Source organism: Bombina bombina, chromosome 3, assembly GCF_027579735.1.
Source record: "Bombina bombina isolate aBomBom1 chromosome 3, aBomBom1.pri, whole genome shotgun sequence".
In the NCBI taxonomy this organism is placed as follows: domain Eukaryota; kingdom Metazoa; phylum Chordata; class Amphibia; order Anura; family Bombinatoridae; genus Bombina; species Bombina bombina.
The window spans coordinates 1,000,530,460-1,000,558,188 of record NC_069501.1 but is presented as its reverse complement, the minus strand read 5'-3'; the positions used below and the strand labels follow the sequence as shown (position 1 = coordinate 1,000,558,188).

Genomic DNA, 27,729 nt, shown 5'->3' with positions numbered 1-27,729 from the left:
ACACTTCCTACGCTGCACCTAACACTCTAACATGTACCCCGAGTCTAAAGACCCCTAACCTTACACTTATTAACCCCTATTCTGCCGCCCCCGCTATCGCTGACACCTGCATATTATTATTAACCCCTAATCTGCCGCTCCGTAAACCGCCGCTACTTACATTATCCTTATGTACCCCTTATCTGCTGCCCCTAACACCGCCGACCCCTATATTATATTTATTAACCCCTAATCTGCTCCCCACAACGTTGCCTCCACCTACCTACACTTATTAACCCCTAATCCGCCTCACTAACCCTATAATAAATAGTATTAACCCCTAATCTGCCCTCCCTAACATCGCCAACACCTAACTTCAATTATTAACCCCTAATCTGCCAACTGGAGCTCACCGCTATTCTAATAAATGTATTAACCCCTAAAGCTAAGTCTAACCCTAACACTAACACCCCCTAAGTTAAATATAATTTTAATCTAACGAAATTAATTAACTCTTATTAAATAAATTATTCCTATTTAAAGCTAAATACTTACCTATAAAATAAACCCTAATATAGCTACAATATAAATTATAATTACATTGTAGCTATTTTAGGAATAATATTTATTTTACAGGCAACTTTGTAATTATTTTAACCAGGTACAATAGCTATTAAATAGTTAAGAACTATTTAATAGTTACCTAGTTAAAATAATAACAAAATTACCTGTAAAATAAATCCTAACCTAAGTTACAATTAAACCTAACACTATACTATTATTAAATTAATTAAATAAACTACCTACAATTACCTACAATTAAACCTAACACTACACTCTCAATACATTAATTAAATACAATACCTACAAATAACTACAATGAAATAAACTATCTAAAGTACAAAAAATAAAAAAGAACTAAGTTACAAAAAATAAAAAAATATTTACAAACATAAGAAAAATATTACAACAATTTTAAACTAATTACACCTACTCTAAGCCCCCTAATAAAATAACAAAGACCCCCAAAATAACAAAATGCCCTACCCTATTCTAAATTACTACATTTCAAAGCTCTTTTACCTTACCAGCCCTGAACAGGGCCCTTTGCGGGGCATGCCTCAAGAAGTTCAGCTCTTTTGCCTGTAAAAAAAAACATACAATACCCCCCCCCCATCACCCACATACCCCTAATCTAACCCAAACCCCCCTTAAATAAACCTACCACTAAGCCCCTGAAGATCTTCCTACCTTGTCTTCACCCTACCAGGTTCACCGATCCGTCCTGAAGAGCTCCTCCGATGTCCTGATCCAAGCCCAAGCGGGGGGCTGAAGAGGTCCATGATCCGGCTGAAGTCTTCATCCAAGCGGGAGCTGAAGAGGTCCATGATCCGGATGAAGTCTTCTATCAATGGCATCTTCAATCTTCTTTCTTCCGGATCCATCTTGCAGACCTCCGACGCGGAACATCCTCTTCTCCCGACGCCTACTAGCCGAATGACGGTTCCTTTAAGGGACGTCATCCAAGATGGCGTCCCTCGAATTCCGGTTGGCTGATAGGATTATATCAGCCAATCGGAATTAAGGTAGGAATATTCTGATTGGCTGATGGAATCAGCCAATCAGAATCAAGTTCAATCCGATTGGCTGATTCGATCAGCCAATCAGATTGAGCTTGCATTCTATTGGCTGTTCCGATCAGCCAATAGAATGCGAGCTCAATCTGATTGGCTGATTGGATCAGCCAATCGGATTGATCTTGATTCTGATTGGCTGATTCCATCAGCCAATCAGAATATTCCTACCTTAATTCCGATTGGCTGATAGAACCCTATCAGCCAATCGGAATTCGAGGGACGCCATCTTGGATGACGTCCCTTAAAGGAACCATCATTCGGCTAGTAGGCGTCGGGAGAAGAGGATGTTCCGCGTCGAAGGTCTGCAAGATGGATCCGGAAGAAAGAAGATTGAAGATGCCGTTGATAGAAGACTTCATCCGGATCATGGACCTCTTCAGCTCCCGCTTGGATGAAGACTTCATCCGGATCATGGACCTCTTCAGCTCCCGCTTGGATGAAGACTTCAGCCGGATCATGGACCTCTTCAGCCCCCCGCTTGGGCTTGGATCAGGACATCGGAGGAGCTCTTCAGGACGGATCGGTGAACCTGGTAGGGTGAAGACAAGGTAGGATGATCTTCAGGGGCTTAGTGTTAGGTTTATTTAAGGGGGGTTTGGGTTAGATTAGGGGTATGTGGGTGGTGGGTTGTAATGTTGGGGGGGGGGTATTGTATGTTTTTTTTTACAGGCAAAAGAGCTGAACTTCTTGGGGCATGCCCCGCAAAGGGCCCTGTTCAGGGCTGGTAAGGTAAAAGAGCTTTGAAATGTAGTAATCTAGAATAGGGTAGGGCATTTTGTTATTTTGGGGGCCTTTGTTATTTTATTAGGGGGCTTAGAGTAGGTGTAATTAGTTTAAAATTGTTGTAATATTTTTCTTATGTTTGTAAATATTTTTTTATTTTTTGTAACTTAGTTCTATTTTATTTTTTGTACTTTAGTTAGTTTATTTCATTGTAGTTATTTGTAGGTATTGTATTTAATTTATTTATTGATAGTGTAGTGGTAGGTTTAATTGTAGATAATTATAGGCATTTTATTTAATTAATTTATTGATAGTGTAGTGTTAGGTTTAATTGTAACTTAGGTTAGGATTTATTTTACAGGTAAATTTGTAATTATTTTAACTATTTTAGCTATTAAATAGTTCTTAACTATTTAATAACTATTGTACCTGGTTAAAATAATTTTGCCTGTAAAATAAATATTAATCCTAAAATAGCTACAATGTAATTATAATTTATATTGTAGCTATATTAGGATTTATTTTACAGGTAAGTATTTAGCTTTAAATAGGAATAATTTATTTAATAAGAGTTAATTAATTTCGTTAGATTAAAATTATATTTAATTTAGGGGGGTGTTAGTGTTAGGGTTAGACTTAGCTTTAGGGGTTAATACATTTATTAGAATAGCGGTGAGCTCCGGTCGGCAGATTAGGGGTTAATAATTGAAGTTAGGTGTTGGCGATGTTAGGGAGGGCAGATTAGGGGTTAATACTATTTATTATAAGGTTAGTGAGGCGGATTAGGGGTTAATAACTTTATTATAGTAGCGGTGCGGTCCGCTCGGCAGATTAGGGGTTAATTATTGTAGGTAGCTGGCGGCGACGTTGTGGGGGGCAGATTAGGGGTTAATAAATATAATATAGGGGTCGGCGGTGTTAGGGGCAGCAGATTAGGGGTACATAACGTAGGTGGCGGTCGGCAGATTAGGGGTTAAAAAAATTTAATCGAGTGGCGGCGATGTGGGGGGGCCTCAGTTTAGGGGTACATAGGTAGTTTATGGGTGTTAGTGTACTTTAGAGTACAGTAGTTAAGAGCTTTATGAACCGGCGTTAGCCCAGAAAGCTCTTAACTACTGACTTTTTTCCTGCGGCTGGAGTTTTGTCGTTAGAGTTCTAACGCTCACTTCAGCCACGACTCTAAATACCGGAGTTAGAAATATCCCATTGAAAAGATAGGATACGCAATTGACGTAAGGGGATCTGCGGTATGGAAAAATCGCGGCTGAAAAGTGAGCGTTAGACCCTATTTTGAGTGACTCCAAATACCGGAGTTAGCCTGAAACCAGCGTTAGGAGCCTCTAACGCTGGTTTTCACGGCTAACGCCAAACTCCAAATCTAGGCCATATACTTTTAAAATATTGAGAAACACTGGTCAACTGCACAATAAATAGCAGTCTACAGACATAAGTTAAAGTGATCTCACCTGCATTTCCAACAATACTAGAGACCCACTCTGCAGCAGACTTCACCCTCTCACTGTCAGTAACATCCAGGATCACAGTCTGCAGTCTGCTGGATGTCTCTTTCTTCAGCTCCTCAGCACCTTTCTCAGTCAGACAAGCAGCCAGCACCTTCAGACCACGGCGATCCAGCTGTTTTGCTGCTAAGTTCCCAAAGCCAGAGTCACATCCTGTGATCAGCACATATTTATCTGAGAGATTCTCTAGTATCTGACTTTGTCTGTACCATCTGTACACCAGGGCCAGAGCAAACAGCAGTAACAGTAAAGGAAGCCACATGGCTGAAGCAGCAGTGTTTTTTCTGTAATAGAATTACATTAGTGTAAAAAACAGTATTAGTAGTTATACTAATTTGTATATCAAAGAGATTGTTTAATACTTCTATATGTTATGTGTCAGCTGCACCAAACTGAGCAATTTAAAGTATACACCTTAGTTAAAGAGCCAGTCATCATTGTCATTAACCTTGCTGGGAAAAAAGTAGCGTGCTCCTGTGCTGGCTAACGATGTTGGCTGTTTTACCTAGAGAGGGAGCGCACTACATGTAGTTCAACAGCGCGACCGGGCACACTGTTATAAGACCTGTCACGCAATTTTGAAAAAAATGAGGAGCTGAAGAGGACAGCGACGAAGGGAAGTAAAGTTTTGGGGCTGAAAAATGTAATATGCCTCCTTTTTTTTAACAGGCATCCCTAGGTTAATGTTACATAATTCTGCAGAAAGTTACCTACTGAGAAGAGAAACTATAGCCTGACGGTGTAAATAGGTGAGCAAGCAAAACGGTAAGATAGCTGAAATCTGTGTGCATTATCAGTTTGCTTTTTTACCAGCACTGAGTAACTTGTATATATATCACTTTCTTTCTTTAAGGGTTCGATATAAAAGATTCAAGAAAACCATTTATTGGAACTTCCATGTTACAATTGAAAAAGTCCCTATTTGAATTGCTTATATTGTCACACTATTTTTATCATTATCGGTTATTTGTAGAGCGCCAACAGATTCTGCAGCGCTATAACAAAGGCAGAGTACAACAAAACAATTATATTGATCAAATGGGTAAAGGGCCCTGCCAAGAGTTGCACTGTTGTAGTCAGCTCTTAAGAAGGTGATCTACAAAAGCTGGACTCTTAGGCTTACATGCTAAGGGGGTTCAGGGGATAGCAATGGAGGAGAGGAACTGGTATAAAGAAATAAGAAAGGTTAGTGTAGGTTGTATGCTTCCCTTAACAGTAGCGTCTTTAGGGAGTGCTTGAATCTTTCAAACTAGGGGAGAGTGTGATGAGGTAACAAGAGAGGAGGAGTGTAAATGGTCATGAGCAGAACAAAGGGGAAGGAAGGGAGAGTATCTGGAGACAAGGTCTGAAATATAGGGGGGAGCGGTGCAGTTGAGGGCTTTGTATGTCAGAGTGAGAATTTTGTGTTTAATCCTAGAGGCAAAAGGAAGCCAGTGAAGAGATTGGCAGAGAGGTGCAGCAGATGAAGAGCGACGTGTAAGGAAGATGAGCCTGGCAGAGGCATTCATTATGGATTGTAAAGGAGCTAGGCAGCAGTTGGGGAGACCAGAGAGGACATAGTTGCAGTAATCAAGGCGGGAAAGGATGAGAGAGTGGATTAAAATCTTAGTTGTGTCTTGTGTAAGGAAATATCTAATTTTAGAGATGTTTTTAAGGTGGAAGCGGCAGGTTTTAGCCATGGACTGAATGTGAGGAGTGAAATAAAGAAATGAGTCAAATGGGATACACATGCATATACTAGTTTTTTCGTGAAGCTTTGAGGCAAGAGGGAGGAGGAAAATAGGGCGGTAGTTAAATGGGGAGGTTGGATCAAGGAAGGTTTTTTGAGGATAGGTGTGACCAGTGCATGTTTCAGAGATGAGGGAAATATACCGGTGCTGAGGGAGACTTGAAAATGTGTGTGAGTATAGTGGTAAGGGTAGAAGAGAGGGAGGGGAGTAGCTGTGAGGGGATAGGTTCAAGGGGACAGGTAGTGAGGTGATAGCACAATATAAGTGACAAAACGTCTTCCTTGGTAACAGGGGAGAAAGAGCTAAGTTTATGGCTATGTGGGTTGTGGTTGGTTGCGAGCGTTTGAGGGGGTGAGAAAATGGAATTATGTTGAGAGCTGATTTTGTTTCTGATGGAGTCAATTTTGTTATTAAAGTGGCTGGCAAAGTCTTGAGCTGACAGAGAAGTTGAATTAGGAGGTGGGGGTGGGCGGAGAAGAGTATTGAAAGTGGAGAATAGATGTTTTGGGTTTGAAGAAAGATTAGAGATAAGAGTAGAGAAGTAATGTTGCTTTTAGAGATTAAGGACAGAAAAGTAGGAGTTCAAGATGAATTTGTAATGAAGAAAATCAGCTGAACTCCGAGATTTTCTCCAGTGCCGCTCAGCAGTACAAGAATATCTGTGTAGGTACCATGTCAGAGGAGTATGCCAGGGCTGAGGATGAGTGTGTGATTTCCAAGCTATGGTAAGAGGGGCCAAATTGTCAAGGACGGATGTAAGGGTGGAATTATAGTGGCAGATTGATTGGTCAGGGCAGGAAAAGGAGGAGAAGGATGAGAGGACAGGTTCAAAGGAATTAGCAAGCTGTTGCTGATCTAATGACATAATGCTTCTGTGAAGTTTGGTGTGAGGAGTAGGAGGAGGGAGAGTTGTAGGGAGGGATGATATGTTACAAGTAAAGAGATGGTGGTCAGAAAGAGGAAAAGGGGAGTTTGTGAAGTTTGAGATAGTGAATCGATAGCTAAAGATCAGGTCAAGGGAGTGACCATCTTTGTGAGTGGGAAAAATCAGTCCATTTTGACAAACCGAAAGAGGAAGTGAGTTGCAGAAGTTGTTTTACAGAGGAGGCAGTGGGATTGTCAAGAGGGATGTTGAAATCGCCAAGAATGAGGGCAGGGGTGTCTGAGGAAAGGAAATAAGGTAGAAGGGCAGCCAAGTGATCTAGAAATTGAGTTGAGGAGCCAGGGGTCGGTATATGACTGCAACATGTATAGAGAGGGGAGAGAATAAGCAAATCATGTGGGTTTCGAATGAGGAAAATGTGAGGGAAGAGATGGGTTGTATTTGTTGAAAGGTATAACAAGAGGAAAGTAAAATATTCCTATTCTTATTATTGCCATTTTGTTTTGTAATACTGAACTTTTATTATTTATTACATCTTTGTGTAAACACAGGTGACTCATCTATTGGTGGTGCTAACTGTTTGCCATTAAAATGGCTGTCAATCAAAAGTTTTTTTTCAGCCCCTATTTATGTTAATTGGAGAAGAAAAATAATAATATTTTGCTCACTGTTTATACTGACCCCACTAAGCAGCCCTTAATGGCTTAACATTTTTGTCAGTCGTTCCTAGGTATAAAGTGTTAAAATGCCCTTTACTGTATACTAAAATGTTAAACAAATCTAAAACATGTATAAACACACACATGGACATAGGAACCTAAATAAATCTGGGGTATTCTTATTCAGTAAACTTGGAATTGTCCAGAACTGCAAATTTTAAATATATGTGTGTGTGTGTGTGTGTATACATATACAGAGGTGGAAATACAGGGGGTGCAGAGGCCCCAACTGTGACTGGGCCCCTGTGGGTGGGGGCCCAACTTAGAAAGAAAACAAAAACATTTTTTCCACACAAAAAAATGTTGACCTGCCACTGCTTGCACTGATATTATGTGAGAGTGACATGATGCTTCACTAGTGTCTCTGACTACAGGGGTTAGTGTTTCTGTTTGACCCATTGGTGTTTATGTGTGCGTGTGTGTGTGTGTGTATGTATGTGACTGTGTGTGTATTTATGCATGTATGTGTTTGTGTGTATGTTTGTGGAGCCAGCAAATTACAGACCTTGTTACTACAGCATGCGGGGCAGGGGGTAAACAGTGTCACTACACAGTACCACTATATACAGTATGGGGGGGCTGGACCATGTCACTGACTACTGCGGTCACTTTATAAAGTACTGGGGCAGGTAGGGTCAGGCCAATCACCTCACCGGCAGATTACAGATTGTGTCACTAACTCACTATATACAGTACTGGTGGGTTAAACAGTGTCACTATATACAATAATAGGGGGTCAGACCATTTCACAGGCTGTGGGCAAAGGGTACCTCCTTTTGCAGAATTAATCTGATTCACATTTTCTTTTTCTGTGTTAAATGTAAAAAAAAAAAAAAAAAAGATATGTATCAAATTCACCTTTTTTGGGGGTGCCCTTCTTTGATTGTTGCACCTGGGCCCTGTGGTTTCTAGTTACACCTCTGTATGTATATATATATATGTATATATATATATATATATATATATATATATATATATATACACATATATATATATATATATATATATATATATATATATATATATATATATACACACACTGTCAGAAAAAAAGGGTGTGGTTGGGAGCCGTTTGGGAACACTAAGGGTAAAACTGCTGTGGTTGTACCCTCAATGGATCATAATTACACCTTAAGGAACTAATATGTACCATTTAGGGGTAAATAAGGTACAAATATGTTTCCAACTTTCAAAGGATCCATGTCTGTACCATTTAATCCCCAAAAAAGGACAATCACTTGTGTGATGGGTGATTCAAGGCTGCCAGTTTTCCAAAGTAATCTCAATTATTTATTGAACACATAACTGGCAGTCACCCAAAATTAATTTAATATACATGTTGTACAGCAAAATAATAAGGGCCAGATTACAAATTGAGTGCAAAATATCACTTCTGCAAAAGCGATATTTGCACTTAACTGAGTTATACCAGCCTACGCAAATGTGCACTGGTATTACAAGAGAGATGCAATGACAACGTGACATCGCATTGCATGGAAGTTTTGCGTTCACGAGAGTGTGCTTCCATAGGCACCAGTGGGAGCCTCGTTAAGCGAAGGTGGAAAGTCGTGCAGCGATTGGCAGCAAATATAAATACATATATATGAATATATACATATATATTTATGAGTTTATATGTGTATATACACATATTAACACATAAATATATATGTATATAAGCATATACTGTACATATATAATTGTACATATATGATTACAGGGGGCACACATAATAACATATAAATATATATGTACAGTATTTAAGCATATACTGTACGTATATAATTGTACATATATAATTACAGGGGACACACATATTAACACATAAATATATATGTATATAAGCATATACTGTACATATATAATTGTACATATATGATTACAGGGGGCACACATAATAACATAAATATATATGTACAGTATATAAGCATATACTGTACATATATAATTGTACATATATGATTACAGGGGGCACACATAATAACATAAATATATATGTACAGTATATAAGCATATACTGTACATATATAATTGTACATATATGATTACAGGGGGCACACATAATAACATAAATATATATGTACAGTATATAAGCATATACTGTACATATATAATTGTACATATATGATTACAGGGGGCACACATAATAACATATAAATATATATGTACAGTATTTAAGCATATACTGTACATATATAATTGTACATATATAATTACAGGGGACACACATATTAACACATAAATATATATGTATATAAGCATATACTGTACATATATAATTGTACATATATGATTACAGGGGGCACACATAATAACATAAATATATATGTACAGTATATAAGCATATACTGTACATATATAATTGTACATATATGATTACAGGGGGCACACATAATAACATAAATATATATGTACAGTATATAAGCATATACTGTACATATATAATTGTACATATATGATTACAGGGGGCACACATAATAACATATAAATATATATGTACAGTATTTAAGCATATACTGTACATATATAATTGTACATATATAATTACAGGGGACACACATATTAACACATAAATATATATGTATATAAGCATATACTGTACATATATAATTGTACATATATGATTACAGGGGGCACACATAATAACATAAATATATATGTACAGTATATAAGCATATACTGTACATATATAATTGTACATATATGATTACAGGGGGCACACATAATAACATAAATATATATGTACAGTATATAAGCATATACTGTACATATATAATTGTACATATATGATTACAGGGGGCACACATAATAACATATAAATATATATGTACAGTATTTAAGCATATACTGTACATATATAATTGTACATATATAATTACAGGGGACACACATATTAACACATAAATATATATGTATATAAGCATATACATATATATCTATATTTACAATTTGCTGCCATCGCTGAGCGACTTATCACCTAAGCTGTGCTTTGATTCTGTGCCGTATATGACGGCATCAGAACGAGGTTCTTTTTGGAGCCTATAGAAGCGCGCTCTCATGTAATCTGGCCCTATTTCTTTTAAAACTTTTATTTTGTCACCCTCTTTTTTTAAAGTTTTTTTGTTAGTGTTTATTCATATGGGCAGCTACATTTTTGAGGCATAAAATGAAAATTGCCTAAGCAAGCACAGGCCTTCTGACTAATTTACATAAATAATTACCGTATTGCTTGTAGAGCAAGATAAGTGCATACAGACGTGCTGCTGCTGCTGTTTCACATGCTTGCACACACAATCTACATTATCTGCAAAAGAAGTTTTAAAGCCATTTATTTTAATAAATACCTTACCTTCCACAAGAATGCTCTGTACTTTCCTCACAGGATTGATCTTTCTAATGTCCCCTCACCCCTGTTAGACCATAGTTTCTCAAAAGAAAAAAACTTCTGAAGTTTTTCTGCTGCTAGATTTTCCATCAAAACTTTTCTTTATTTTATGGTGTATATTGCTGCCTTAGGAGTTATGAACAACCAAAATAACTTTTCTCTTGGCTCCCTAGGACATGATGAACTCCTCCCTCTTCTCAGCAGTATACACTGACTCACTGCTGTGGAGAAAGCAATGTTAGAAATGGTGGCAGAACAGCTTAGATTAAACTGTGAGCATTTAATTTGTGTGTGATTGTCATTTATTAGTGTGTGTCTGTATGATTATTTATGTCAGCATGAATGCAAATAAGAGTATTTTAGTCAGTCAGTATGACATTGTGGCTGTGAAGACTGTATTTTTGTCTGTTAGGATAATGCAAGAATTAGAAAGTTTTAGAATTCCTTGTGAATATGCTTGAGAATACATATGCTGCCCTGTGAGATATACTGGACGCCCATTAGATCTTTTTAATAATGTATCTATTTATTTTATCTAAAACCTTTTTTTATGTTAGACTATTTGTTTTTATCATATCTGTACTAAAGTAACTCCCCTAATACATCTGTATTTTATTAAAATGGCACAGTACTAATGAATATACAATATCTCACAAAAGTGAGTACACCCCTCACATTTTTGTAAATATTTTATTATATCTTTTCATGTGATAACACTGAATAAATGACACTTTGCTACAATGTAAGGTAGTGAGTGTACAGCCTGTATAACAGTGTAAATGTGCTGTCCCCTCAAAATAACTCAACACACAGCCATTAATGTCTGAACCGTTGGCAGCAAAAGTGAGTACACCCCTAAGTAGAAATGTCCAAATTGGGACCAAAGTGTCAATATTTTGTATGGCATTGGCCACTATTATTTTCCAGTACTTGGTCATGGAGTTCACCAGAGCTTCAAAGGTTGCCACTGAAGTCCTCTTCCACTCCACTCCTCTTCAATGGAGCTGGTGGATGTTAGAGCGCTTCCCCACCGTCCATTTGAGGATGCCCCACAGATTCTCAATAGAGTTTAGGTCTGAATACATGCTTGACCAGTCCATCACCCTTACCCTCAGCATCTTTAGTAAGGCAGTGGTCATCTTGTAAGTGTTTGGGGTCGTTATTATGTTGGAATACTGCCCTGCGGCCCAGTCTCCAAAGGAAGGGGATCATGCTCTGCTTCAGTGTGTCACAGTACATGTTGGCATTCATGGTTCCCTCAATGAACTGTAGCTCCACAGTGCCGGCAGCACTCATGCAGACCCAGACCATGACACTCCCACCACCATGCTTGACTGTAGGCAAGACACACTTGTCTTTGTACTCCTCACCTGGTTGCCTTGCCGCCACACACGCTTGACACCATCTGAACCAAATAAGTTTATCTTGGTCTTATCGGACCAGAGGACATGGTTCCAGTAATCCATGTCCTTAGTCTGCTTGTCTTCAGCAAACTGTTTGCAGGAATTCTTGTGTATCATCTTTAGAAGAGGCTTCCTTCTGGGACGACAGCCATGCAGTCCAATTTTATGCAGTGTGCAGCATATGGTCTGAGCACTGACATGGTGACCCCCACCCCTTCTACCTCTGCAGCAATGTTGGCTGCACTCATACGTATATTTCCCGAAGACAACCTCTGGATATGACGCTGAGCATGTGCACTCAACTTCTTTGGTCAACTATGACAAGGCCTTTTCTGAGTTGAACTTGTCCTGTGAAACCACTGTATAGTCTTGCCCACCGTGCTGCAGCTCAGTTTCAGGGTATTGGCAATCTTTTTATAGCCTAGGCCACCGTTATGTAGAGCAACAATTCTTTTTTTCAGATCCTCAGAGAGTTTTTTGCCATGAGGTGCCATGTTGAACTTCCAGTGACCAGTATGAGAGTGTGAGAGTGATAACACCAAATTTAACACACCTGCTCCCCATTCACACCTGAAATCTTGTAACACTAACTAGTCACATGACACCGGGGAGGGAAAATGGCTAAATGGGCCCAATTTGGACATTTCCACTTAGGGGTGTACTCACTTTTGTTGCTAACGATTTAAACATTAATGGCTGTATGTTGAGTTATTTTGAGGGGACAGCAAATTTACACTGTTATATAGGTTGTACACTCACTACTTTACATTGTAACAAAGTGTAATTTCTTCAGTGTTGTCACATGAAAATATATAATAAAATATTTACAAAAATGTGAGGGGTGTACTCACTTTTGTGAGATACAGTATATATACATATATATACTGTACCGCGTCAAGATTTGCTATCTCTGTGTGCACATGCACACAATTACTTAAACGCAACAAACATGTGCACATGGATGTAGCAAATCTCGATGGAGATGAAATGTAACCCTCATTCTAAATTGGCCATGGACATGCGTGCATGCGCACGGCTTCATTCCCATTCAATTACACATATAATGAAAAATAAATAAAGTGCTTCTCTACTTCTTAATTAAATATCAATATGTAATCAAAATGAAACAAAGCTTGTCTCCACCTCTCCATCATTTTTAATATGCACATTAATTAACATTACTCCTAAATGAATTAACTATACGCTACAGGAGCTTATCAAGCAGACGACACAAAGAGACAACGTAGTATAAGATACATGCTTATTATTTTTTTATTATAGGGTTACTTTAATTACTGTACATAAACTTGAAGAACTAGAGCTGGAAGATACAGACTTTTCAAACTTCAAGAACAGAGATCCATCCCCTCACATCTCTTTAGCAAACAAATTGCTCTGAGTCTGAGAAAACCCTGAACTGCAACTCCCCAGTGATGATAAATTGGATCTTCCCCGGTGTTCTGTCAAAATTTGCTACCGCAACAAGATTTGCTATCTCTGTGTGCGCATCTGCACAATTACTTAAACGCACTCAACATCTCCACATATTTTTCAAAAGAATGTGTGGAGTGCGACAACAAACATGGACATGGATGTAGCAAGTCTCAACAGAGAGGAAATGTAATCCTCACATTTCTTCTTAAAGTGGCCATGAACAAGCGTGCATGCGCTCGGCTTCATTCCCATTCAATTACACATATAATGAAAAAAAAATAAACACCTAGATTACGAGTTGTGCATTAGGCTTAAAAAGCAGCGTTGGCCGGTCCCAACGCTGCTTTTTAGCGTCCGCTGGTATTACGAGTCGTGAAATGACAGGCTCACCGCTCACTTTTTTGGCCAGACTCGGAAATACCGCAAATCCACTTACGGCAATTGAGTATCCTATATTTTCAATGGGACTTGCATAGCACCGGTATTACGATTCTTCCAAAAAGTGAGCGTTAGACCCTCTCCTGTCAAGCCTGGTACCGCATTTTAAAGTCAGTAGTTAAGAGTTTTACACTACAACGCCGTAGCATAAAACTCTTAACTAAAGTGCTAAAAAGTACACTAACACCCATAAACTACCTATTAACCCCTAAACCAAGGCCCCCCCACATAAACACTAAAATAAACGGTACCTTTAAGTGACATCATCCAAGATGGCGTCCCTTCAATTACGATTGGCTGATAGAATTCTATTAGCCAATCGGAATTAAGGTAGAAAAAATCCTATTGGTTGATCCAATCAGCCAATAGGATTGAGATGGCATTCTATTGGCTGTTCCAATCAGCCAATAGAATGCAAGCTCAATCCTATTGGCTGATTGCATCAGCCAATAGGATTTTTTCTACCTTAATTCTGATTGGCTGATAGAATTCTATCAGCCAATAAGAATTGAAGGGACGCCATCTTAGATGACGTCACTTAAAGGTACTGTCATTTAGTAAGAAGATGTCTTGAAGATGGGCCCGCTCCGCGCCGAATGGATGAAGATAGAAGATGCTGTCTGGATGAAGGCTTCTGCCCGTCTGGAGGACCTCTTCTGCCCAGCTTGGATGAAGACTTCTGCCCATTTGGAGGACCACTTCTGCCTGGCTGGATGGAGACGTCTCACGGTAGGGTGATCTTCAAGGGGTTAGTGTTATGTTTTTTTAAGGGGGGATTGGGTGGGTTTTAGAGTAGGGTTGGTTGTGTGGGTGGTGGGTTTTAATGTTGGGGGTATTTGTACTTTTTTTTTACAGGTAAAAGAGCTGATTACTTTGGGGCAATGCCCCGCAAAAGGCCCTTTTAAGGGCTATTTGTAATTTAGTGTAGGGTAGGGCTTTTTTATTTTGGGGGGCTTTTTTATTTTGTTAGGGGGATTAGAGTAGGTTTAATTAGTTTAAAAATCGTGTAATTATTTTATTATTTTCTGTAATTTAGTGTTTGTTTTTTTCGCACTTTAGATAATTTTATTTATTTGTAATTAAGTATATTTAATTTATGTAATTAATTTAATTATAATGTAGTGTTAGGTGTTAGTGTAACTTAGCTTAGGTTTTATTTTACAGGTAAATTTGTCTTTATTTTAACTAGGTAGTTATTAAATAGTTAATAACTACCTAGTTAAAATAAAGACAAATTTACTTGCGATTGTGGAAACAAAAGCTCCACCCAACCAACCCCCCAAATAAAAACCTAAAATAAACCTAATATAAACATTGCCCTGAAAAGGGCATTTGGATAGGCATAGCCCTTAAAAGGGCATTTAGCTCTTTTACATTGCCCAAAACCCGAACATAAGAAAAAAAAAACACCCAAAAACCCTTAAAAAACCTAACACTAACCGCCTACGATCCACTTACAGTTATCGAAGTCCGGAGATCCATCCTCATCCAGCCGGCGAAGTCCTCATCCAAGTAGCAAGAAGTCTTCATCCAGGAGGCCCTCTTAGATCTTCATCCACCCAGTGAAGTCCTCATCCATGTGGAAAGAAGTCTTCTTCCAGACGGCATCTTCTATCTTCATCCATCCGGCGCAGAGCGGGTCCATCTTCAAGACATCCAGCGCAGAGCATCCTCTTCTTACGGTCATTGCTGGAAAATGAATTTTCCCTTTAAGTGACGTCATCCAAGATGGCGTCCCTTACATTCCTAGTGGCTGAAAGATTTCTATCAGCCAATAGGAATTAAAGGGGAAAAAATCCAATAGGATTGAGCTTTCATCCTATTGGCTGTTCCAATCAGCCAATAGGATGAAAGCTCAATTCTATTGACTGATTGCAACAGCCAACAGGATTTTTCCCCTGACATTGGTACTGATGTTGCGTGACAGCCAAAAAGGTGTGCGGTACACCTATACCTACAAATCTTGTAATAGCGGCGTTAGGGAAAAAGCAGCGTTATGAAGCATGCTTTTTCACTCATAATGCAAAACTCGTAATCTAGCTGTATGATAGATGTTATATTCCCTAGTTTCATTTTTACATATGAACTTTTTAGGGTTAAAATAAGGATATCGTACTGCTCCTTATATGGTCAAGATAACTTAAATTTAATATAGATTTAAAAAAAAATTCTAATATGCTGTGAAATTTTCATTTAAGCATCACTGGTTCTACCCAATTATAATAATTTGACATTTCTACATTATATAAATGATTGCCTAATAATGTATTTTTATATAAAAGGGTTATTTTAAATATACACAATTTTTATATGATGTTTTAAAAGTTTGTTTAAACTAGTTTTTATGAGTATAAAAATGTTTTTTTATAAATGTTATTATCTAAATATATTAAGGATCCTGGTGGATATATACACATGCCAGGAGCAAAGGAAATTGAGCTTGAGAAAGAAGGAGTAACCTCAGAAACGCGTTGCTCAATACACTTTCAGTTCTAAGGAATACCTGTTTGCAGGAGGTCCTGCCCAGGAACACTAAGAGACTGCTTTGAATACAAGAACGTTAAAAGTAGCAAACAGTCTTTAATCCTTGAGGGCTGATGTTTACCAGGACCCATGCAATCGATTATCATCCTGTAAAACGGATTACATTGCCGGGACAATTAGAAATGGAGGCCGAGACTGGGACACGATTTGTAAAAGTTATGGTGTAAGTAACTAAAGAAACCTTTTCCCGACTAAAGATTGCCACCTGTAATGGACTTCCCCATTTACTCACTTTTAGAATCACATTTTCTTCTTTGATCTCAACTTTCATGTAATCATCTGGGACTAATATTGACTTTTTAATCATTTTGTATTGTATTTGCATTTTTATTTGTTTGTGCCTATCATTTTGTAGTATGTTTTATGTTTGATTTAATAAATTGTATCTAACACAAGGTACTGCATTTTATATTTGTATTATTGTTTCAGCAGGTCTTAGTAGGACTTTTTGATAATCCCTCTACAGACCAGCGCTCTACATCTTTGTTTTTATTTTCAGTTATAATTAACGCAAACACGAGTCACTATGAAATCCAACCACGATACATGATACTTCTCAGGTTGGTCTAATTGTTATGAACATTGCATGTGTGAACAAGTTTCAGGTAAAAAACCCTGACAGCGCATCAAGAATGTCCTTGAATTTCCATGGCCAGTCCCTTGTTTGTATCTGCTAATAAAATATACATACAAATATTTTACAATTACATTGACATAAGCAATTATTGCTCGTGTTTCTCATTTACTGTATAAGATATCATATATTGAGGCACATAACAAAGCAATATATATTAAAGGCAGATAATATAGGTGAGCCAAGCCTCAATACATTTTGAACGTCATGTCACCTTAGTAAAAAGGCCCCTAAGCAGCCTAATAAGCATCTATGAATCTAGCCACAGGCCCTCATTTATGAGGCTGGCTCAGCAGATTCAGGGCTGTTAACCCAGTTAAGTGGCACCGGTCATACAACCATTGATTTGTAATGGGTCCGCAATCTCAGAAATTGTGGACGTCAGACAACCCGGAATCATTTGTTCATGATGACTGACAAATCCTGATTTTGTGCAATTGGTCGCATGAGCAATTTCTTGTGTAATTTTATATTTCAGCAAGCAATGCTTTGCTGGAGGCCCAGAAGGCATACGGACAGGTTTCTTTATGAGAACATTGTCAGCACACAGAATAATAAATGGGGGCCATATTGTCATGTTTTAACTAAGAATTATGTAAATTGAATGGGAATTCATTTCTACCGTTTGAGGAAATTACCTGTTTCGTTCATATGTGGTGGTATATCTCACCCTTTTTTTTTTTAGCAAAAACGTAAATAATATTGATATAAATATAAATTATACAATGATTTAGAAGTTTTATATGAGCAACAATGACTGGTTATCATCAATATGCCAGAGTTTGTATACCTTCTCTGGATATATAAGCCAAAAAATATATATTTTATATGACTGACAACGTGTTTGACTTGGAAGGGATCAGAAGTGTGTGTGTATATATATATATATATATATATATATATATATATATATATATATAAATCAAAAGTAAAGTACAATTCACAGTTGCTGTCCATGTATTAACACAAATACTAATATTGTAAAGCAAAGTTCAAATTCCAGAGGGTAAAAGTTCCTATAAACAAGGACACTGATATAACAGTGAACTGATTTAAATAAATGAATGCTGTTAAGATATTGCTTGTAGAAAAAAAAACCCTATATATACACGCCTCACATGAAGTTCCACTGTGGGTGCAGCTCACTTCAGAGCTCCTGAGAAAAAGAAATCACAGCCACTAGCAATGCAGGTGTGATAGATATAAGCCGTGAACATTAAATCTCCTGCAATTCGGAGCCATACAGGTGGAGAATGAGAGACAAGGGAAGCCGTGCTCCCATAAGGCACTAACGCCTAAAACTCACCACCCGGGGTGCATCGATCATCATCTCCTCCTGTAGCTTTTACTTGAAATCCTGGGTAGGAAAAGGCAGTTTCTCGGAGCTCACTCAACAAACGCTGCGGCGTCCCTGTGAGGCGTCCCACTATGCGGGAGGGGGTGTGTCGGATGACACGTGGTATCCGTAAGCCAATCCGGAACGGATTCGAATACTTGCAGGGAATCCCTCAAGAGAACTTCAGAGCTGACGTCCTGAAACCGCTGCTGCAGCCCAGAAAAAAAGGCAGCAAAGGAAAAAATGTTGCAGACAGTGGTTTGTAGTAATAAAAATCACAGTCTTTATTTGAACAAAGTTAAAAGTTGAACCACTCCAGAGATCAACACAGGTACATCACAACAATAGGTCCGCTAACATGTTTCAGCCTCAGGCCGTAATCATAGCTAAAGGACAATGCACCTGAGCCACTTAAAAAGGCACCAGGATCACCCTGATTGGGTAAAATCAAAAGTTGTGAAGTAAATTTAACTCTATGAGTTATACAGCCAATAGTCAATATTAAGGAATATGCACTTATACTAAATGACAAATCAGAAATCAGAGAATTATTATATAAAACAGTACATTATTACAACTATATCATTAAACCAATTAGGTAAGGCACATAGTCGCATTTTATTATAACACATATTAAATAGCAATAGAACTTGTGCAATAAATGACATAGTTCAAATTTTTTTAGACTAAATTGGGAGCTAGATAACTGTGTGATAGAGGGCAAAACATATCAAAACATGATGAGCCAACATGATAAATACATAAATAGTGAAATTCAGTGCCAAAAATAGTAACAATATACTGTAGTAAAAATAAAAAGTAAAAAGATGAAAAATAAAAGAAAAGGATTATTAGAAAGATTGAAAAATGGAGAAAGAAATACTGAAAGGGCAATCATGTACTAGTAGGTGTAATATTGGAGACATAACTGGACCAGTGCAGGATTAGGACAGGCTGCTGCATGATAGGGAAGAAATGACCCATGACAATAAAAGAATCTATTGCCAATAATCTATTAGGTCATATTCTGAATTTAAACCAGTGGGTACACGTGTCACTGTTTTACCCCATTCACACGAGGGGCAACACCTTGGAGACTTTCTTCAAACGTGTAGAACAGGACCTTATTAAACTAAAGAACTCTGTTGGGCCCCCATTGCCGTCCCACGTCTCTGGAGATAGAAGCCATCCTCAAAGGAAAAATAATTGTGTGTGAGCAAAAATTTTAGAACTCTAAGAATAAAGTGTCTAAACTCAACAGAAAAATCTGAATAAAATTCCAGAAAGAAATTGACCGCTGTCGGACCCTCCTCGTGTGGAATGGAGGAGTATAATGCGACCACATCAATAGTGGCCCATTTATGGCTATTGTGTTGCCATTTCAAATCCTCAAATGTACATATGACCTCTTTAGTATCCTGAATATAGCTATACAGATTCTGAACTAAAGGCTGCAAGAGGTTATCCACCCACTGTGAAACATGTTCCATCAGTGAGCCAATTCCACTGACTATAGAATGACCCCTAACGTCCTCAAGGGATTTGTGCACCTTTGGTAGGTGGTGGAAGATGGGCACCACAGGATGGTCAACCACCAAAAACTCAAAGAGCCCCCCTTATCCGCTGTACGTATGACAATGTCATGATTCTCTTGAAGCTCCTTAAGGGCAGCTCTCTCCGGTCCAGATAGATTAGGGGCTTGATACCCAACAGAGTTCTTTAGTTTAATAAGGTCCTGTTCTACACATTTGAAGAAAGTCTCCAAGGTGTTGCCCCTCGTGTGAATGGGGTAAAACAGTGACACGTGTACCCACTGGTTTAAATTCAGAATATGACCTAATAAATTATTGGCAATAGATTCTTTTATTGTCATGGGTCATTTCTTCCCTATCATGCAGCAGCCTGTCCTAATCCTGCACTGGTCCAGTTATGTCTCCAATATTACACCTACTAGTACATTATTGCCCTTTCAGTATTTCTTTCTCCATTTTTCATACTTTCTAATAATCCTTTTCTTTTATTTTTCATCTTTTTACTTTTTATTTTTACTACAGTATATTGTTACTATTTTTGGCACTGAATTTCACTATTTATGTATTTATCATGTTGGCTCATCATGTTTTGATATGTTTTGCCCTCTATCACACAGTTATTTAGCTCCCAATTTAGTCTAAAAAATGGGCTTTGAAATATGTTATTTATTGCACAAGTTCTATTGCTATTTAATATGTGTTATAATAAAATGCGACTATGTGCCTTACCTAATTGGTTTAATGATATAGTTGTAATAATGTACTGTTTTATATAATAATTCTCTGATTTCTGATTTGTCATTTAGTATAAGTGCATATTCCTTAATATTGACTATTGGCTGTATAATTCATATAAGTACTCATAGAGTTAAATTTACTTCACAACTTGATTTTGATTTTACCCAATCAGGGTGATCCTGGTGCCTTTTTAAGTGGCTCTGGTGCATTGTCCTTTAGCTATGATTACGGCCTGAGGCCGAAACATGTTAGCGGACCTATTGTTGTGATGTACCTGTGTTGATCTCTGGAGTGTTTCAACTTTTAACTTTGTTCAAATAAAGACTGTGATTTTTATTACTACAAACCGCTGTCTGCAACATTTTTTCCTTTGCTGCTATATAGATAGATAGATAGATAATAGATAGATAGATAGATAGATAGATAGATAGATAGATGTGTATACATGTATGTATGTGTGCACATTCATACATACACACATAAACACACGTATATAAATACATACCAATTTTGCCACAGAAAATGTTGCCAACCAGGTGGCATTTAGAAGTAGCCGAGTGAGGGCAGTGTAATATTTTATAATATTATAAAATTCTTTGCTATCCAAAGCACACATTAATTGCATAATTTAACATACAGGTATTTAATAATAATTTGTTCAATCAAAACATTTCTAATATTAGCTAATTTTAGCTTAATATTGGCTAGAATTTTAGCCAGGTGCTGCACATGCTAAAAAGGTCCTTGGGAAAACACTGCATGTATATATATATATATATATATATATATATATATATATATATATATATATACTTTTGAGCACTTCACAGTCAAACACCTTTACATATACCATAAACTTTTTTTTTCAATAATAAACATATTTTATATTATTAAATATTTACATATACGAGTGCAATACTTTATTTTAATATGTTTTTCATGTGTTTTGTGAAATTTTCTATTATGTGTTGCACTCCATTGAAAGTATAGGGCAGGCTAAGGGGATGTCAGCTGAGCTAAATATTCTCTGGTTATTCAGTTTTACCATGTAATAAAAATTTGCACGCTAATGTTATTGTGGTCCGGCTATATCGATAGTGCACTCTTGCTATCAATAGCGCTCAACTTGACCAGTATTGGGTGTATTTTGTAGGTTCTAGCACTTTTTAAGAGACCTTTTATTAAACCCTCAAAATAGTAATATATCATAAGCCACGGCATTTGAAAGAGTTAGGTTTAATTATTCAACTATGAGATGTCTTGTCCTTATAGATAAGAAGTTATACTAATAATGATAACCTGTCAGTAACCAGCAGGGCTGCCACTAGAAATTTTGGTGCCCCTGACTTAACCATTGATCAGGCCCCCCCTTTGACATGTGCAATTTTTAAACAAATGACTAAAACGTATATGCACTTTATTCTTAAGTGTAGTCAAACTTTGAAATGTTGTAAAGGTAGCAACACACAAACACAGAAACACACAGACACACTCATACACTGAAACACACTCACACATAAGGATTCACATATAGAGGCCCATTTATCAAGCTCCGTATGGAGCTTGAGGGCCTGTGTTTCTGGCGAGTCTTCAGACTCGCCAGAAACACAAGTTATGGAGCAGCAGTCTAAAGACTGCTGCTCCATAACCCTGTCCACCTGCTCTGATGAGGTGGACAGGAATCGCCGCAATTCAACCCGATCGAATACGATCAGGTTGATTAACCCCTCCCTGCTGGCGGACGATTGGCCGCAAGTCAGCAGGGGTGGCATTGCACTAACAGCTCTTGTTAGCTGCTGGTGCAATGCTGAATACAGAGAGCGTATTGCTCTCCGCATTCAGCGAGGTCTTGCGGACCTGATCCACACTGTCGGATCAGGTCCGCAAGACCTTTCATAATTCGACCTCATAGACACTATAGCAGACACGCAAAGAAACACACAAAAACACTTAGACACAGACACCCAAACAGAAACTCAGCACTTGTTTACATTGACCTGACAAGTAATGAGGTAGACTAAAGTTTTGTCAAAAAAGGAGATTTACAAAACAAAATAAGGAGTTCTGATTATCTTTTTATCAAAGAAGATACCAACTAAATGATGACAACAGCATGCAGTGGCTGCAAGGATGGGCCCTGAACTGTCTAAGCAATAATTGAAAGGTTAAATGGTGGATTGGTGACTTCCGGAAAGGTCTCAAAGTCTGTAGAAAGATGTGACTAATCAGTAGTAAGGTCAAAATGTCCTAAAAAGTAACAGTGGACACACACACAAACTCAAACACAAACTTGCACATACACCCAAGGAAACACTGACAGAGACAGCCTCAGAAAACACACAAAGACATACACACACACACAGAGACAACCACATAAAACACACAAAGACATACACACACTCACAGAGACACCAACAGAAAATGCACAGACATACACACACCCTCACAGAGACATCAACCGAAAACACAGACATACATACATACACACCCACCCACCCTCACAGAGACATCCACAGAAAACACACAAAGACATACGCATTCACCCTTACAGAGGTATCCATAGAAAATATACAAAGAAATACATACAAACACTCTCACAGAGACACCCATAGAAAAAGCACAAAGACATACTCACACACCCTCACAGACATCCACAGAAAATGCACAAAGACATACACACCCACCCCCACAGAGAGACCCACATGAAAAAAATACATACACAGTCATAGAGACACAAACAAAAGCACAAAGACATAAACACATATACCCACAGAAACACTCACAGGAGGTAACATTTCTGCACATTGCATCCCCTAAATCAACAGTGTGTGACATGCATGATAAAAAAATTGCAAAAATTAAGAGATCACTTTTTAAAGAATCATATTTGTAAATGTGCAAACAAAAATAATTCTGTTAATTCAAAATTGTACATTAATGATCTGGGTAGATGGCTAGATGAAGAAAAGTACTTTTGAAAGGTTGACATATGTTTGTTTTTTTCCCCATTTTCCCCAACCAAGAGCACCACTTCAAATATGGTGTACAAATGTTCCCATCTGTCATCTGTACTTATGGATTTTGAAAATGCTGTACTCTATATGGTCTTGGTGGAACCATACGCTGTGGTACTCAGTCTCATACCATTAGATCTGGTTAAATGCAGGATTAAGGCTTGTTTGTATGTATTTCAAAATTAAGTTAGCTGTAGTGTACACTAAACAGTGTTAAGTTAGAGAGTATAACATTTTATGCAGATGTAAAAATCTTAGATAAAATGCATCCTTGCATCTGGAAAGTCCTTGCATAAAGGGGCAGTAAACTGGAATTTAATTTAAAATATATATATATTAATAAAAAAACAAATAAACTCATATCTGCCACAAGGGCCCCTACCATTTGTGTATTGAGGAGGAAATATTTATGCATGGCTTAAATATAGAATTTCTACAGTATTGTCAAATAATCATAAATACACTGCTGCATATTTTTTTTTATGTGTTTTTATGGACCCCTGGCCCCACCATACCACTACTACCACACTGAAGTTTCAATCCAAAATTGCACAAAGAAATAAAAAACATTTACTTAGTAAGTCCTACCCTCCTCTGCAAATGAAAGTGATCTTCCATCTGACTCAGGCACACACTGTACAAACTTAAGTGCCAAGTCCGTCTCACACTGTGCATAGTGGTTTAGTGCACACTCCGAAATCCTCTCAAATGCTAATGCTTTACTTTATAGCATTTCCCACACTCAATAGCACAGCTGTAGTACGCTATGGTGGCTGCCAAAATGTAAAAAAAAAAAAAATTTTTAAATAAGTTGTTCTTGCCTCATGGGGCCCCCCTGGCCCATTGGGCCCCTGACAGGAGTCATCCCTGTTACCCCCTGATGGCGGCCCTGGTAACCAGTGACCACTAGCCTTATTGTGTTGTGTTGTTTGGTGTCACAGCTCATAGATCCATGTTTCTATGAACTAATAAAACATTTAAGAAATCAAAATAAATTAAAGAGAACTGGGAAAATGTTAAACTCAGTGATTTTTTGTTGAATTCTATTCATGTGGTAAAAGTATTTTTTTTAAATATATTTTTGTTATGCTGAAGCCCCCGATTCTAAAAATGTCACAGTAAAGGCGTGGTTTTCCACACTTACAAGGAAGCCCTCCTGGAATTCTATAAAAAAAAAAAAAAGAGTCTGTCCCTGCAGGTGGCGAGATCTCTTCCATACAAGTAATGGTAGGTAAAAGTTTTCAATGGAGGGCAAAGTACAGGGGATGTAATTAGCGTTTTTTAAAACTTGAATATTACGCATAATACAAATCATATTACACTGTTTTCAGGTTTTCCTGAAAATAATTAGTGTTTTCAGTATTTTGGTGAAGACTCGTCTTTTTTTAACTGGCGAGAAAAAACAGTTAGAACTGTAGAGTAAAAATGTTAATAGAATTAAGCTGGGATTTGAGAGAAAATGTAATAAACGCCAATGGAACGCCCAGGTTCAGCCTATTTTACGAATATAACAACAATTACGCTTTAATTTCTTGCTTTTTTTATTTTTTTGCAAATCTAGTGTACTTAGTTAATATGATTTATTCCTGTTTAATTTACCTACATATTTTACGTTTTTGATAAAATATGATTTTTTGTTAAAAATTTGTTAAAAATTTGTATGCACCTTAACAATACAAGCTTTCCATGCATATTTTTGAGTGAATTTGTTCAATTATTTGTTCTGTAAGATTTTGAAAATAACAAATTTTATTGTGCACTTTTGTAATGTCAGCAACGCCTTCACATACGAAAATGCAGTATACGTCCCTTAGAGAAACACCCTGTTCAAGTGTCTTTATATAATTCAACCAGGGAAATAGGACAGGCGAGAATTCCTAAAGAATCTCAGCAGCCCAGAGATCTTTTTAACATCAGGGCCTAAGGGCCTGATATTCAAAGGCTCGTCGGCATGGAGAGAAATCATGCAAAATCTTGGGGATTTTTTTTAGACCTTATAAATATTGTAATGTAGGAGTTTCTCCTTCACATCAAGAATCCTGCATAGTGAGATAAACATCTTTCAAACTAAAATTTGTGTTTCTAACATATTTTTAGGGACCTCTCCCTACTGACGAGACATCTTAGATCTTCTCACCTGAGCGGCGAGCTTTTGAATATCAGGCCCTAAGGCCCTGATAGTCAAAGATTATCCAGATTGGAGAGAAATTGTAGTTCAGACTTTATAGAACTCATTTAATTTTCAAAAACAAAAGGACGGAATTCTCCAGCATGGCAAGATCTCTCTAATGAATGTATCTGAAGCAGAGACAAGCCCAGTGCAATATAACATACCCCCCATCTGTCCCGATGTTTGCGGGACACTCCTGAAGTTTTCTAAAAATTCACAATAAACTTATTTTAACTAACAGAAAAGTAATATATACTAAAATATAGACAAAAGCAAGTTAAATTGTAGTGAAAAGATTTCAGTTTAATTTGGAATTGATGCAAACGGAGCCTTTATATCAGCCCCAGGTGTTCTCCAGTTACTTTCTCTTTCCCATGAGAAATTTTCTATCCCAGAGAGCTTTCTATAGAAGGCATATATCATCTCTCTGGGATTTCCAGGTTCTTCTCATTTTCTTAGAAAATTCAGTGAGTTCTGCCCCTGTGAAGTCAGCACTAACTACAGGGAGTGCAGAATTATTAGGCAAGTTGTATTTTTGAGGATTAATTTTATTATTGAACAACAACCATGTTCTCAATGAACCCAAAAAACTCATTAATATCAAAGTTGAATAGTTTTGGAAGTAGTTTTTAGTTTGTTTTTAGTTATAGCTATTTTAGGGGGATCTCTGTGTGTGCAGGTGACTATTACTGTGCATAATTATTAGGCAACTTAACAAAAAACAAATATATACCCATTTCAATTATTTATCTTTACCAGTGAAACCAATATAACATATCAACATTCACAAATATACATTTCTGACATTCAAAAACAAAACAAAAACAAATCAGTGACCAATATAGCCACCTTTCTTTGCAAGGACACTCAAAAGCCTGCCATCCATGGATTCTGTCAGTGTTTTGATCTGTTCACCATCAACATTGCGTGCAGCAGCAACCACAGCCTCCCAGACACTGTTCAGAGAGGGGTACTGTTTTCCCTCCTTGTAAATCTCACATTTGATGATGGACCACAGGTTCTCAATGGGGTTCAGATCAGGTGAACAAGGAGGCCATGTCATTAGATTTTCTTCTTTTATACCCTTTCTTGCCAGCCACGCTGTGGAGTACTTGGACGCGTGTGATGGAGCATTGTCCTGCATGAAAATCATGTTTTTCTTGAAGGATGCAGACTTCTTCCTGTACCACTGCTTGAAGAAGGTGTCTTCCAGAAACTGGCAGTAGGACTGGGAGTTGAGCTTGACTCCATCCTCAACCCGAAAAGGCCCCACAAGCTCATCTTTGATGATACCAGCCCAAACCAGTACTCCACCTCCACCTTGCTGGCATCTGAGTCGGACTGGAGCTCTCTGCCCTTTACCAATCCAGCCACGGGCCCATCCATCTGGCCCATCAAGACTCACTCTCATTTCATCAGTCCATAAAACCTTAGAAAAATCAGTCTTGAGATATTTCTTGGCCCAGTCTTGACGTTTCAGCTTGTGTGTCTTGTTCAGTAGTGGTCGTCTTTCAGCCTTTCTTACATTGGCCATGTCTCTGAGTATTGCACACCTTGTGCTTTTGGGCACTCCAGTGATGTTGCAGCTCTGAAATATGGCCAAACTGGTGGCAAGTGGCATCTTGGCAGCTGCACGCTTGACTTTTCTCAGTTCATGGGCAGTTATTTTGCGCCTTGGTTTTTCCACACGCTTCTTGCGACCCTGTTGACTATTTTGAATGAAACGCTTGATTGTTCGATGATCACGCTTCAGAAGCTTTGCAATTTTAAGAGTGCTGCATCCCTCTGCAAGATATCTCACTATTTTTGACTTTTCTGAGCCTGTCAAGTCCTTCTTTTGACCCATTTTGCCAAAGGAAAGGAAGTTGCCTAATAATTATGCACACCTGATATAGGGTGTTGATGTCATT

General features: G+C 37.8%; 1 protein-coding gene across 2 annotated transcripts in view; it reads right to left on the bottom strand.

Moving 5' to 3' along the window:
• The window catches only part of LOC128654301 (retinol dehydrogenase 7), a 46,964-nt gene that overhangs the window by 17,897 nt on the left and 1,338 nt on the right, over positions 1–27,729 (bottom strand). Inside the window, exons 1-2 of one of the 2 annotated variants that reach the window (XM_053708162.1) lie at positions 10,541–10,762; positions 3,806–4,143 (exon numbers count right to left, since the gene is read on the bottom strand). In XM_053708162.1, coding sequence (XP_053564137.1) covers positions 3,806–4,121 — 316 coding nt within the window. In that variant the 5' untranslated portion in view covers positions 4,122–4,143; positions 10,541–10,762. Of the gene's footprint in view, positions 1–3,805; positions 4,144–10,540; positions 10,763–27,729 lie in introns of those variants that run through there. The other variant, XM_053708163.1, reaches the window with a different exon arrangement.